Source organism: Oncorhynchus gorbuscha, linkage group LG01 (assembly GCF_021184085.1).
Source record: "Oncorhynchus gorbuscha isolate QuinsamMale2020 ecotype Even-year linkage group LG01, OgorEven_v1.0, whole genome shotgun sequence".
Classification (NCBI taxonomy): domain Eukaryota; kingdom Metazoa; phylum Chordata; class Actinopteri; order Salmoniformes; family Salmonidae; genus Oncorhynchus; species Oncorhynchus gorbuscha.
This window is the reverse complement of record NC_060173.1, coordinates 98,476,261-98,491,628: the sequence shown is the minus strand read 5'-3', so window position 1 is coordinate 98,491,628 and position 15,368 is coordinate 98,476,261. Positions and strand designations below refer to the sequence as shown.

At 45.3% G+C, this 15,368-nt stretch overlaps 1 protein-coding gene across 4 annotated transcripts in view; it reads right to left on the bottom strand.

Moving 5' to 3' along the window:
• Positions 1-15,368, bottom strand: part of LOC124047014 (zinc finger protein 385B-like) — a 188,228-nt gene that overhangs the window by 26,738 nt on the left and 146,122 nt on the right. For all 4 annotated transcript variants that reach the window (XM_046367761.1, XM_046367768.1, XM_046367767.1 and 1 more), the window contains one exon: positions 5,302-5,412. In XM_046367761.1, coding sequence (XP_046223717.1) covers positions 5,302-5,412 — 111 coding nt within the window. The remainder of the gene's footprint in view (positions 1-5,301; positions 5,413-15,368) is intronic.

Genomic DNA, 15,368 nt, shown 5'->3' with positions numbered 1-15,368 from the left:
ACAAATGGCAACATTTTCCATTTATAGTGTACTATTTTCAACCAGGGCCCATAGGAATAGGGTGCCATTAGCGAGACAGTCCAGGCTTACTTAAAGCACTTTCTATTTCCTCCAGTGTGTGATGACGTATATCTCCTGGAGTACTGGGCCGCAAAAATCCTTTCTGTGTGTTATGACCAACAAAAGAATAGCAAGAACAGGTCTGCTGTGCATTTATACAGTATAGAGAGTTGTGTGAGTTTGACAGAAGATGAAGGAATGTAATATCAAATGTGTCAGGGTTGGTGACACAGGGCCAAATCTCTCTGACACTTCAACAGGGCCGTCTCTTCATGTTAAGGGGGTGGTGAGGTGACTGTGATAGTCTTTAGACAATGGCACCCGTTTCCCTATATAGTGCCCTACATTTGACCAGGGCCTATAGAGCGCATAGGGCTCTGGTCAAAGGTAGTGCACTGTGTATGGAATAGGGTGCCATTTGGGATGCAACTGTGACAGTCTCCAAACAGAGAGGAGAGGAAGGAGGGTAGAGACAGAGAGGAGACTGGTAGAGACAGGCCTTTCTCCCGGCATGGATCACAATACGGAGGATACATGCAACCAGGATTAGCATCAAAAACATTTGTTAGCAGCAACTTCTTTGATATTTCAGGCTTCACCCCCCGTGAACTCTTCCAGACAGAGAGAGAGCAGATAGAGAGAGAGAGGCAGACTGACAGAGAGAGATGGTTTGCTTCTCTTGAAAGCATTCTTTAATACTTATCTTGAGAACAGAATGCTTTACGTTATCATGACAAATTAAATCTTTTTTTCCTCTCTTCCTTGGTACTAGGAAAGAAATTAAGTAGAAGTGGCCACAACTTTAATCTCCCACAGTCATCTCTGTTGGAAAAGGAGAGTTTCACAGTCGATAACAATCAAGCAATTACACCCAGCTGGGGACAACAACGGGAGGGAGAGGAAGAACACCTTGAGTCCCTCTAGCAATGTGATTATGTCTAGCTAGAGTATGTGTTTCTCAAACATCCAGGAGCTTTCAGTGGTTTAGGGATCGTGATGGAAAGAACGTGCCAACAATTGTTCCTGTTTGCTTACAATCTAGATCTAGAACACAACAGAAGATAAACAACAAACCCTGGTGATAAAAAGCTGAGTCTGAAATGGTACTCTATTCCAGTGCGCTACTTTTGTCCAGAGCCCTATGGGCCCTGGTCAAAAGTAGTGTACTTTGTAGGGGATAGGGTGCCATTGGATAAATCTTTCCTCAATTACTCCTCACAGTAGGACCCATATATCAGACTGGGCTCTCTGCCAACCCAACATAATTCATCTCCTATTATAATGCCTTAATCAAGGCCAGCAGAGAGAGAACAACAGGAAGTAATTACCACTTCCTTATGGGAGAAAACAGACCACAATAGACTGGCCACACAGTTGGTAATCTCAGCACCCAGAACCATATCTCCTTTGGTCTGGACAGTTAGTATATTACAATGTTTTGTCTGTCACAAAAGGCCAGCAGAGAGAGAATAACATTTACATTTACATTTACATTTAAGTCATTTAGCAGACGCTCTTATCCAGAGCGACTGCAATACAGGAAGTAATTACCACTTCCTTATGGGGAGAACAGACCACAATAGTACAGTAGTACAATAGGCCACACAGTTGGTAATCTCAGCACCCAGAACCATATCTCCATTGGTCTGGATAGTTAGTATATTATAATGTTTCTTCTGTCACCAAATACTACAAAGTAGTCCACCTGTACAATTTGGTCTCCAAAACTTTCCCTATTGGGTACTACAGAGTAAATATTGTATTATTTCTAACAAAGATATCTTTTTATTTTATTTTTTATTTCACCTTTATTTAACCAGGTAGGCTAGTTGAGAACAGGTTCTCATTTGCAACTGCGACCTGGCCAAGATAAAGCATAGCAGTGTGAACAGACAACACAGAGTTACACATGGAGTAAACAATTAACAAGTCAATAACACAGAGAAAAAAGGGGAGTCTATATACAATGTGTGCAAAAGGCATGAGGAGGTAGGCGAATAATTACGATATTGCAGATTAACACTGGAGTGATAAATGATCAGATGATCATGTACAGGTAGAGATATTGATGTGCAAAAGAGCAGAAAAGTAAATAAATAAAAACTGTGGGGATGAGGTAGGTGAAAATGGGTGTGCTATTTACCAATAGATTATGTACAGCTGCAGCGATCGGTTAGCTGCTCAGCTAGCTGATGTTTGAAGTTGGTGAGGGAGATAAAAGTCTCCAACTTCAGCGATTTTTGCAATTTGTTCCAATCTACATACATGTGACTCTTTTTAGGAAACTAGGCATATGTAGCATGTCACTACACTAATAGGATAGAATACAGTGTATACATATGAGATGAGTAATGCAAAATATGTAAACATTTTTAAAGTGACTTGTGTTCCAATATTAAAGTGGCCAGTGATTTCAAGTTTATGTATATAGGGCAGCAGTCTCTAATGTGCTAGTGATGGCTATTTAACAGTCTGATGGCCTTGAGATAGAAGCCTTTAGATAGAAGTCTCTTGGTCCCAGCTTTGATGCACCTGTACTGGCCTCGCCTTCTGGATGAGAGCGGGGTGAACAGGCAGTGGCTCGGGTGGTTGTTGTCCTTGATGATCTTTTGGACCATCCTGTGACATCGGGTGCTGCAGGTGTACTGGAGGGAAGGGAGTTTGCCCCCAGTGATGCGTTGGGCAGACCGCACCACACTCTAAAGAGCCCTGCGGTTGTGGTAATACAGCCCGACAGGATGCTTTCAAATGTGCATCTGTAAAAGTTTGTGAGGGTTTTAGGGGCCAAGTCAAATTTCTTAAGCCTCCTGAGGTTGAAGAGGCGCTGTTGCACCTTCTTTACCACACTGTCTGTGTGGATGGACCATTTCAGTTTGTCCATGATGTGTACACCGAGGAACTTAAAACCTTCCACCTTCTCCACTACTGTCCCATCAATGTGGATAGGGGGGTGCTCCCTCTGCTGTTTCCTGAAGTCCACTATCAGCTCTTTTGTTTTGTTGACGTTGGGTGAGAGGTTATTTTCCTGTCACCACACTCCCAGGGCCACGCAGTCATGGGTGAACCTCCTTGTGGGGCCCCAGTGTTGAGGATCAGCAAAGTTGTTTCCTACCTTCACCACCTGGGGGCGGTTGCACACGGCAGGGTTCAGACCCAGGGCCTCAAGCTTAATGATGAGCTTGGAGGGTACTATGGTGTTGAATGCTGAGCTATAGTCAATGAACAGAATTCTTACATAAGTATTCCTCTTGTCCAAATTGGATAGGGCAGTGTGCAGTGCGATGGCGATTCCATCGCCTGTGGATCTATCGCTCTGGATAAGAGCGTCTGCTAAATTATTTAAATGTAAATGTAAATCTATTGGGGCGGTAAGAAAATTGAAGTGGGTCTAGGGTGTCGGGTAAGGTAGAGGTGATATTATCCTTGACTAGTCTCTTGTGAGTTTCTGTAATAATGAAGACAAATGAGCGAAAGTAAAGACGTTGTCAGCTATATGATTTGGTCATTATTTGAACTGACTAGCCAGCTAACTTAATATGAACTAGCTAGCTAACAAGCTCGAAATGTACCAAAACATTGTTTAGAAAGTTTATTTTAGTTGCCTGGGTTGTTAGATTGACAGGTGGATTTATAGGTGTTAAAATACACCAGTTATGCTATTTTGGACCACCAGGCTGCTGATGTCATGCAGCCTGAAGTTTTTGTGTTTATACTTTTTCATAACGACAAGTTTGATGTTGGACGACAATAGAATGTTCATGAAGCGACAACTGTCAATAAACCAGCCTTTAGTCCTGAAATCTTTGGTAGTTTAGTACATGGCCTCACATGTGAATCCTTAAAGAGATGGGTGAGGATAAGGCTTAAGAGGTGTGAACAATACTGAATGGGTATAGACAAAGAGGAACTCTCCAGTAGGTTTACCAAAACATTCAAGGGTCATTTTCTCAAAAGAGAGGTTACAAATGTATCAACTTTCAAAACAGAATTACTTTCCCATTGTTCCTCAACTGTAGTGTATGATATGCCATTTTCTGGCTCTGTCTCTACTTTTGTCCAATGTAAAATTGCTATTTTGCTTCATAAGACCGAACCCGTAACATATTTCAGGATGTTGTGTGACCCTGGAAAAAAAATCAGAATTCATGTAAACATTACAGTTTTGAAAACATAGTTTGTCACAAAAAAGTGGTCTCTTGGCACAACTTACCCTGGGTATGGGGTAAATCAAGCCGAAGGTCAGGGTATGTTAAGCTGCCTATACATTTCTGTACTGAATTAAATATTACCACAACTTTGTAAAAACCATGTCTATCTTTATTTCCAAAACACAATTCAACACAATTACAATCGCTTGCAACCGACTGGCCTCTTCCTATGGACTACCACAGAGTACAACAGCCTGACCACTTCCTATGGAGTACAACAGTCTGACCACTTCCTATGGACTACCACAGAGTACAACAGTCTGACCACTTCCTATGGACTACCACAGAGTACAACAGTCTGACCACTTCCTATGTACTACCACATAGTACAACAGTCTGACCACTTCCTATGTACTACCACATAGTACAACAGTCTGGCCACTTCATATGGACTACCACAAAGTACAACAGTCTGGTCACAGTAGGCCATACTGTGGTATATTGTGTCTAAATCTATCCACCTGCCCAGTACTAGTCTGGTTTGCACTACAAAACAACCACAAACCATTTTGTACACAATGCATCACCGACTATGTTTGAAACACTCTCAGGATTGGCCATTGATTGGTTGAAATGGGAACAAAGGCTCCTAAGAACATTTCAGGCACGTCTGTTATTCTACACTAAAGCATGTGGATTGATTGGCTATTGAAACGAATAATGGGTAGTAAACATATTGTAAACAAATATGATGTCCTCTTAGCTTGACCCAAAGGATTCACAGCACAGAGAGCATCATATTAGTTTATTTATGGTCCCATGTCTCAGAGATACAATATGTCTGACGTAATTAGGCTTATGTACGTTTATCTAAGACGTCTGTTTCATGGGTTTGATCCTGTTTTAATGTCATATGTTTTTCTTAAGGATTTTTACTACGGAACTTTCTCCTCAATGTAGTAGTCAGTAACAATAGTATACCAGTAGGTGTCTTCCAGAAAAGTGTGGCAACCAAAGACACACTGTATACACACACACTTTACCATGCTGTTTTTCTTCGAGAGAGAGTGTCTTGTAACGTTACTGTACTTACATCTGAGTTGAAGCGGAGTTGACAGATGTTACAGGAAATCACTTGTTTTTTCTTCGGAGGGATGGAGACTCCAAATGTGTGGTTTATTACAGCTTTCTGGACGGGGTCCATCTGGAAGACAAGAAGACAGGAGAGTAATGTTTAAGTATTGCACGGGTTCTGGAGAGATAGAGAGACAGACATAGAGAGAGGGAGAGAGAGAGAGACAGAGAGAGACAGACGGAGAGAGAGAGACGGGAGAGAGAGAGAGAGAGAGAGAGAGAGAGAGAGAGAGAGAGAGAGAGAGAGAGAGAGAGAGAGAGAGAGAAAGGAAGGAGAGAAAGAGAGAGAGAGAGAGACAGGAGAGAGACAGATGGAGAGAGACGGAGAGAGAGAGAGAGAGAGAGAGAGAGAGAGAGAGAGAGAGAGAGAGAGAGAGAGAGAAGGAGAGAGAGAAAGAGGAGAGAGAGAAAGAAGAGAGAGAGAGAAAGAGGAGAGAGTGGGAGAGAGATCTCCCTTCCATCTACTGTAATACATTAGGTGGTTCCCACAGCCAAGCGGCACCCCAAGGTCAGTGGAGAGCAGAATGGGTAGATAGTGAACACCTTAAAGGGGGACAGATGGTAGCCTGCTAGTGTTCACTATCCGGTGACGCTCATCTCCAGAGATAGGTGTTAAAGACATATTAGATACTCAGACTGGTAAAAGAACAAAGGGTAATACTTTACTTAAAGCATGCGTGTATAATTAACTATGACAAACGATAAACTGTGAGAACAAAGCACATGTAAAGGACTCCAGGATCATGGAAATGGAAGATGAATCACCTCCATTGATTTGCTTGTGCTTATAAGAGCTTTCTCTTGTAGTTACACAAACACATTGAAACTGAAAGAAAAACCACTTGGGCCTTCTTTGTGAATGAACCCTCTGTTAATAAGTGTATGTGTTAAAAGGCCCTTTAAAAGTGCTTTTCACACTGCATGTTCTTAGCCCAGGGCTATCCTTAACGCTGGGTTAAAACTACCCCTCCTTTCGCTCAGGCATTCACTAACCCTGGGCAGTGTGCAGTGTGAACGTGACTATTCTAATAATACATGAGAGAACATAGCTCATTTCTCTGTAGCTCAGAGAACACCAGGTAAGATAACATACTATCTTATGGGCTGTGCTAAAAAATACATGGGAAAGTTTTGACCACCAAGACATTCCTAGAGTAGTCTTTAATGGTATCCATTCATAGTTCATCATAACTGCTGCTGTCAGACAAACATCCTACAGTACATAGAAAATAACAACAAGCTTCCGACACCTCGACGTGCGCCTGATCCCCACTACCAAATCACATGGAGACTGAACTAAGGCCACATTACATATTTGATGCCTCTCTACTACCTATTGCCAGCTAACATGCAGTAGAATAATAACATATTAGGACACATTACATATTTGATGCCATCTCTCCTACCTATTGCCATCTCACATAGAATCATGAGATCAGGACTCCACAGAAGAGAGAACAAATACAAAAATACAGTATATCGAGAGGCAAGTTGTTCTTTGCCAGAGAATCAATTAACGTTATCCTACCATTCTATGTGTGCCATTAGTTATTCTACCATTCTATGTATGCCATTAGTTATTCTACCATTCTACCAGTGCAATCCGTTTTGTCACCAAAGCCCCATATACTACCCACCAGTTAGTTGTCCTACCATTCTATGTATACAATTAGTTATCGTACCTTTCTATCTATGCTATTAGTTAGTTATGCTACCATTCTATGTATACAATTAGTTATCCTACCATTCATGTTAGCTTTTATTTGAAGAGCTCACAGGAATTGTCTCGTCTGGAGAGAGAGAGAGAAAAGGAGGGGGAGAAAGAGAGCACAAAGAGAGAGAGCGTGTTGTGTTGCATGTGCTTTCGTGAGGATGTACAAAAGGTCTGAGCTATATGCCCCCTCTCTGTTCTCTGTCCCTCCATCTATCCAACCCCCCTCTCTATCTCTCTATTACACACACACACACACACACACACACACACACACACACACACACACACACACACACACACACACACACACACACACACACACACACACACACACACACACACACACACACACACACACACACACACACACACACACACACACACACACACACACACACACACACACACAGTAGTGGTGTCATAATGTTGTTTACCCACACGACCAGAGCCAGCAACCACCAAGCCATCCAATCCAGTAAGACTTTACAAGGCTGCTTGCACCCCAAAATGGCACAGTGCAAAATTAACAGTGCTACACAGTGCTCTACTTTTGAACAGGGCCCTTAGAGCTAGGGAATCAAATCAAATCAAATTAAAAACAATGAAAATAAAAAAGGAAATATTTACTACACAACCAACATAAGATAAAAAACAAAAGAATGACACAAACTGAACGACTAAAAAGCACCCTAAGGAAAACTAATAGGGTGCCATTTGGGACACAGCCTTTACAGGTTATTACAGCCAGGCCAGGTGGATAAAAGCCAGTTAGAGGCCACCACCTCTCCTTCCTTTAACTAATAAGAAGGCTTTTAATATCAGGATAAGAGCCAAGGCTTGATGCTGCCCACCCACACCATCCACACACATACAGTTTACAACTTGTTACAATTACTGTAAGTAGCAGCAGCAGCAGCAGCAGCAGCAGCAGCAGCAGCAGCAGCAGCAGCAGCAGCAGCACCTGAGAATCATTTAAGCCTCCAGATCAGAAGACCTTAAAGAGGGCACTTATGCAGTGTACCTATAGTCATTACTCTGACCACTTCATGGTTATGGTAGTGTTATAAGGAGACACAAAGGGAATAAAACATCTAAAGTAGGCGGTAATAACATTGTACATGTGATGTGTTATTGACAATATTGTGTATGGTGTTATATTGTTATTGTGTATGGTTCCATACTGTAATTGTGTATGCTAATTGTGTATGTGATCCTTGTTGTGCTTATTGTATTCTTTCCAACTGTGCATTTTCAACCCTACACAAAACAACACAACTAAACACAATGCACCGTACTACACCCCACCAACCCAACAAAACAACTTGAGAAAAATAACTTTAACTGTCATTTAGTGACTGTTAATTAAATTCCAGTGATAAGCAGACAGAGAAAGCTGCAGGGCTAAAGCAGGGACAGCCAGGCTGTCACTGTCCAATTCATTTCAATTACACGTTCCTGTCATCTCCTGTTCACCTCCTCAATGCAAATCATTCTGGTAAACAAATAAACTGCACAACCTCAACATGTTACTGCTGAGGCAAATATTTATATTAACCTTTATTTATACAGGTCAGTCTTATGGAGATCAAATCTATGTCAAAACGTAATGAAATAAAACAGGTAGAATATAGAGTACTCTAGTGTAGAGTAGATACAGTATGTAATCATAAATAATCCCTTTAGCATGTCGCTACGCCACTCAGTGTCAGAGTTTCACATGCCTGACTGACAGAGGATGATGTACAGGAGGAATTGAGGCCAGTCTCTCTCTCTCTCTCCATCTTTCTCCTTCTGCCCCCATCTCTCTCTCTCTCTCTCTCTCTCTCTCTCTAATACTACCAATTACCTACCAGGACCAGTGATGACAGTAATAACATGTTGTCAGACTTTGTGTCAGAACCCACGAGCCCACTTGTCCTGTTACAGGATGCATTTGACAATATGATGAATGGGAAACTAAATGCACACTCTAATTCAATCATTGCGGTCTGGCACCTCTCTCACCAAGTGCACATCAGAGGAGGCTGGTGGTAGGAGCTAGAGGACATGCTCATTGTAATGGCTGGAACGGAATTCCTGGAAACTGAGTCAAACGGGGTTTCTATATCTTTGATGTGTTTGATGCCGTTCCATTTATTCCATCCAGCCATTACAATGTGCCTGTCCTCCTATATCTCATCCCACCAGCCCCCACTGGTGCACATGAACAATCAACATTTACAGCGCCTTGCAAAAGTATTCACCCCCTGTCAGGACCCGGTTACGAACCCGGGTCTCCGGAGTGAGAAACAGTCACTTAACCAACTGAGCCACGAATATTCGGCAGAACCCAGAAGATGAGGCAGACACAGCAGTACTTGAGACAGTGTATTTAATGAAGTTAAAAAAGTGAAGTCCTTCAGGAAAAAGGTAAATCCACAAGGTGGTAGGTATAGCATAAAAAGCCTCAAAAGATACTCAAAAATAAATAAACAAGAACAAAAAACAGAATTCCACTAGAGAGTCCACCGGGATCAACAAGAGTACACAGAATACTAGGGCTGGGTGCTAACATACAAACACAGAGCAAATAACTGAGGAAAACTAAGGGTTTAAATACAATCAGGGGAAACGAGGCACAGGTGCAAATAATAATGGGGATCAAGGGAAAACAAAAGGTCAAAAAGCACAATGGGGACATCTAGTGACCAAAAACCGGAACAACCCTGGCCAAATCCTGACAGAATCCCCCCCTAGGAACGGCTCCTGACGTTCCTACCAGCTCTCTCGGGGTGGAGGGCCCTGAACTGACGAATGAGGTCAGGGTCCAGTATGTCTTTGGCAGGAACCCAGGAGCGCTCCTCAGGACCGTAGCCTTCCCAGTCCACCAGATACTGCCAGGACCGCTGCACCCGGCGGGAATCCAGTATCCGATGGACAGTATAAGCCGGCTGGCCTCCAAAGACACGAGGCGGAGGGGGAGGTCTGTCTGCCAGGACAAGGGGAGAAAAAACAACAAGTTTTAATAAGGAAATGTGAAACGTGGGATTAATCTTAAGGGATCTGGGTAAGTGTAGGCGATAAGAAACTGGGTTAACTCTCCTGGCAACCTTAAAGGGACCGATGTATTTTTGGGACAGCTTGTGAGACTCCACCCGTAGTGGTAAGTCTCTTGTGGAGAGCCAGACTCTCTGGCCGGGGCGCAGGGTAGGCCCGGGACGGCGACGTCTGTTGGCTTGTTGTTGGTACCTCTGTGAGGAACGCATAAGATTAAGACGGGTCTTCCTCCACATAAGCCGACAGCGTCTGACGAACTTCAAGGCTGAAGGCACTCTGACTTCTGCCTCCTGGTCCGGGAACAATGGAGGGGCATAGCCAAACTGACACTCGTGCGGGGACATACCAGTGGAGGAGGAGCGCAAGGTGTTGTGCGCATATTCGGCCCAAACAATGAAGGACGACCATGTGGACGGGTTGTTACGAGTCATACATTGGAGGGTGGTTTCCAGCTCTTGATTCATCCTCTCTGTTTGGCCGTTGGACTCCGGATGGTACCCTGAAGATAGACTGGCAGAAGCCCCTATGAGTTGGCAGAAGGCCTTCCAAAACCTAGAGGCGAACTGGGGACCTCTGTCAGAAACCATATCTTGAGGAATGCCGAAGACTCGGAACACATGATGAATTACCAACTCAGCCGTTTCCTTGGCAGAAGGTAACTTAGTCAGAGGGACAAACCTGGCCGCCTTTGAAAACCTGTCGATTATGACTAGGATAGTAGTATTGCCATGGGATGGAGGAAGGCCAGTAATAAAGTCCAACGAGATATGGGACCAGGGTCTGTGGGGAACAGGTAAAGGGTGAAGGAGTCCTTGAGGGCGGAGGTGAGAAGATTTGCCCTGGCAGCACACGGGGCAGGCATTGACGAAAGTGGCAACGTCTTCTCTTATGGTAGGCCACCAGAACTTACGCTGGATGAACTCCAAGGTGCGACCTACGCCCGGGTGACAGGTGAGGCGAGAGGAGTGCCCCCACAGAAGGACCTGAGTCCTCACTGCCTTGGGGACAAACAACCGATTGGCAGGACCTCCTTTCGGGTCCGGTTCGATAGCTTGAGCTCGTCTCACGGTATCCTCAACTTGCCACGAGATCGGAGCCACGATCTTAGCAGCAGGAAGGACAGGCATGTCCGTGTCATCTCGAATGGCAGGAGCGTAGACTCGGGACAGGGCATCCGGTTTGAGATTCTTCGACCCGGGCCGATAGGTGAGGATAAACTGGAATCGATTGAAGAAAAGAGACCATCTAGCTTGTCTAGAGTTCAACCGCTTCGCCTGCTGGATATACTCCAGATTTTTGTGGTCCGTAAGCACTTGAAACGGGTGAGAAGCCCCCTCGAGCCAGTGTCTCCATTCCTTCAATGCCATCTTAACCGCTAGGAGTTCACGATCCCCCACATCGTAGTTCCTCTCAGCCGGGGTAAGCCGGTGTGAGAAGAAAGCGCACGGATGAAGCTTCTTGTCTTCACCCCTCTGAGACAGGACAGCTCCAACACCAACCTCTGAGGCGTCTACCTCCACCACAAACGGTTCATCCGTAGTCGGTAGTATCAGGATGGGAGCAGAGAGGACGCGCTGCTTGAGTCCTTGGAAGGCCGTCTCAGCTTCTCTTCCCCACAAAAACCTTGCATTGCCACCCTTGGTTAAAGCTGAGAGAGGGGCTGCCACCAAGCTGAAGTTCTTGATGAACTTGCGGTAAAAGTTAGTGAAGCCCAGGAAACGCTGATCTTCCTTAACGGATTTGGGGGTGGGCCAATCCGCTACCGCCCCTACCTTCCTGGGGTCCATTTGGACTCGACCGGGTTCCACTACAAATCCCAGGAATTGTACTCGGGATGAATGGAATTCACATTTTTCCGGCTTAACGTACAGATGGCTGTCTAGGAGGCGTTTGAGTACTTGTCTGACATGCTTTGTGTGTTCTTGAAGAGAGCTCGAAAAGATGAGGATGTCATCCAAGTAAACGAACACAAATATGTTAAGCATATCCCTAAGCACATCGTTAAAACGAGGGCTTAGAACACTGCTGGGGCGTTGGTCAGGCCGAAGGGCATCACCAAGTATTCATAGTGACCAGTAGGCGTGTTGAAAGCGGTCTTCCACTCGTCACCAGGTCTGATCCGCACAAGATGGTATGCGTTCCGCAGGTCAAGCTTAGTGAAAACAACTGCTTCCTGGAGCAGCTCGAAGGCTGTGGCCATAAGGGGTAGCGGGTAATGGTTACGGACGGTTATGGCATTGAGTCTCCGGTAGTCGATGCAAGGACGTAATCCACCGTCTTTCTTGGCCACAAAGAAAAACCCTGCTCCCGCCGGGGAGGTGGATGGACGCATGAGACCTGCTTCCAGAGCGTCCTTGATGCAGGTATCCATAGCAGCTCGTTCGGGTGGAGATAGGGAAAAGATCCGACCCCTGGGGGGGCAAGTGCCCGGAAACAGTTTGATGGGGCAATCATAAGGTCTATGGGGTGGTAGCATGGTGGCCCTCTGTTTGCTAAATACCAGTTTGAAGTCATGGTAACACTCGGGAACTCGGGTCAGGTCGAAGGATTCTAAAGACTCTGGAGTAGAACTCGGGGAATTCGGGAAAATGCAAGTAGCTTGGCACGTAGGACCCCACTGCTTGATAGTGCCCACAGACCAGTCGATGTGAGGGTTATGGCTGTGAAGCCAGGGGTATCCAAGGACGAGAGGGAACTCGGAACAGGAGATCAAATGAAAGTTCATCAATTCCTGATGTTGTGAAACTGAAAGTCGCAAGGAGGTAGTGACATGAGTGACAAGTCCAGATCCCAAAGGGCTTCCATCCAATGTAGTAACCCTCATGGGGTCACTTAGAGGTTCAGAGGGAACGCCATTCTCCTTCGCCCAGACACCGTCCATGAAGTTACCAGCGGCTCCAGAGTCTACCAAGGCTTGAAGGTGAAGCTTGTGGTTGTCCCAGGAAAGGGTGACTGGAATGAGCAGACGGGAGTTGGACGGATGGGAGGAGGTTATGTTTCCCGTTACAGTTCCCCCCGGTCTGTACGCGACAGAGCGTTTCCCTGGAGCCCGGGACACGTGGAACGGAAATGGCCCGGTTTGCCGCAATATAGACAGCGTCGCTCCCTCATCCGGCGGTCTCTCTCAGCCTGGGAGATGCGTCCAATCTGCATGGGTTCCGGTGGAGCCAGCGAGGATAAAGGTGGGGACTCGGAGCTGGGACTGATAGGGGCTAGAGGTCTACGGTTGAGTTCTCTCTCTCTCAGACGCTGGTGAATGCGTGAGGCCAACTTGATCAGGGACTCGTGATTGTCCGGTGGTTCCCGAGTGGCCAGTTCATCTTGGATAGTGTCGGAAAGACCTTTCAGAAAGCACACCGTGAGCGCCTCGTTGTTCCAGCCACTCGCTGCTGCCACCGTGCGGAACTGGATGGCATAGTCCGTCACGCTGCGCCGACCTTGGTGGAGAGTCAGGAGCTGTTTGGCTGAGTCAGGACCACTGCTTGGGCCTTGAAACACTCGTTTGAATTCCTCAGCAAAGGCAGAGTAGCTGGCACAGCAGGAACTATGGGCATCCCACACAGCAGTAGCCCAGGCCAGGGCTTTTTCCGACAGCAGGGTGATGATATCTTAGACCGGTCGGTGGGGAACGACGAGGGTTGCAGCTCGAAGGAGAGAGAACATTGGTTGAGAAACCCTTTACAAGCACTTGGATCACCTGAGAACCGTTGGGGAGGTGGAAGACGAGGTTCAGCCAGGGGGTTAACTGCCATGGGTACGTGAATCTGAGGTACTGGGACGGGAACTGTTGCCGGGGTAAGTCGATCAGATATCTGCTTTATGGAAGTCAGCATCTCCGACAGAAGATGAGAATGTCTAGCCATTAAGGCCTCTTGCTGAACCAGGGCGGCTTCATGGCGTTGGACAGTCTCCTGGTGGTGGGACAGCATGGCAACAAGGTCCTGGGAACTGGCTGCCTCTGGGTTCATTTTTTGGCTCTGTGTTTCTGTCAGGACCTGGTTACAAACCCGGGTCTCCGGAGTGAGAAACAGTCACTTAACCAACTGAGCCACGAATAGTCGGCAGAACCCAGAAGATGAGGCAGACACAGCAGTACTTGAGACAGTGTATTTAATGAAGTTAAAAAAGTGAAGTCCTTCAGGTAAATCCACAAGGTGGTAGGTATAGCATAAAAAGCCTCAAAAGATACTCAAAAATAAATCAACAAGAACAAAAAACAGAATTCCACTAGAAAGTCCACCGGGATCAACAAGAGTACACAGAATACTAGGGCAGGGTGCTAACATACAAACACAGAGCAAATAACTGAGGAAAACTAAGGGTTTAAATACAATCAGGGGAAACGAGGCACAGGTGCAAATAATAATGGGGATCAAGGGAAGACAAAAGGTCAAAAAGCACAATGGGGGCATCTAGTGACCAAAAACCGGAACAACCCTGGCCAAATCCTGACACCCCCCATGGCGTTTTTCCTATTTTTGTAGCATTACAACCTGTAATTTAAATTGAATTTTATTTTGATTTCATGTAATGGACATACACAAAATAGTCCAAATAGATTAAATTTAAAAAATAACTTGAAAACGGGAAAGTGGTGCGTGCATATGTTTTCACCCCCTTTGCTATGAAGCACCTAAATAAGATTTGGTGCAACCAATAACCTTCAGAAGTCACATAATTAGTTAAATAAAGTCCACCTGTGTGCAATCTAAGTGTCACATGATCTCTCACATGATCTCAGCATATATACACCTGTTTTGAAAGGCCCCAGAGTCTGCAACACCACTAAGCAAGTGGCACCACCAAGAGAGTGGCACTATGAATACCAAGGAGCTCTCCGAACAAGTCAGGGACAAAGTTGTGGAGAAGTACAGATCAGGGTTGGGTTATAAATAAAAATATCCAAAACTTTGAACATCCCACAGAGCACCGTTAAATCCATTATTAAAAAATGGAAAGAATATGGCACCACAACAAACCTATCAAGAGTGGGCCATCCACCAAAACTCACGTACCAGGAAAGGAGGGAATTAATCAGAGAGGCAACAAAGAGACCAAAGATAACCCTGAAGGAGCTGCAACGCTCCACAGCGGAGATTGGTGTATCTGTCCATAGGACCACTTTAAGCCATACACTCCACAGAGCTGAGCTTTACTGAAGAGTGGTCAGAAAAAATTAAGCAAACATGTTTGGTGTTCGCCAAAAGGCATGTGGGAGACTCCCCAAACATATTGAAGAAAGTACTCTGGTCAGATGAGACTAAAACTGAGCTTTT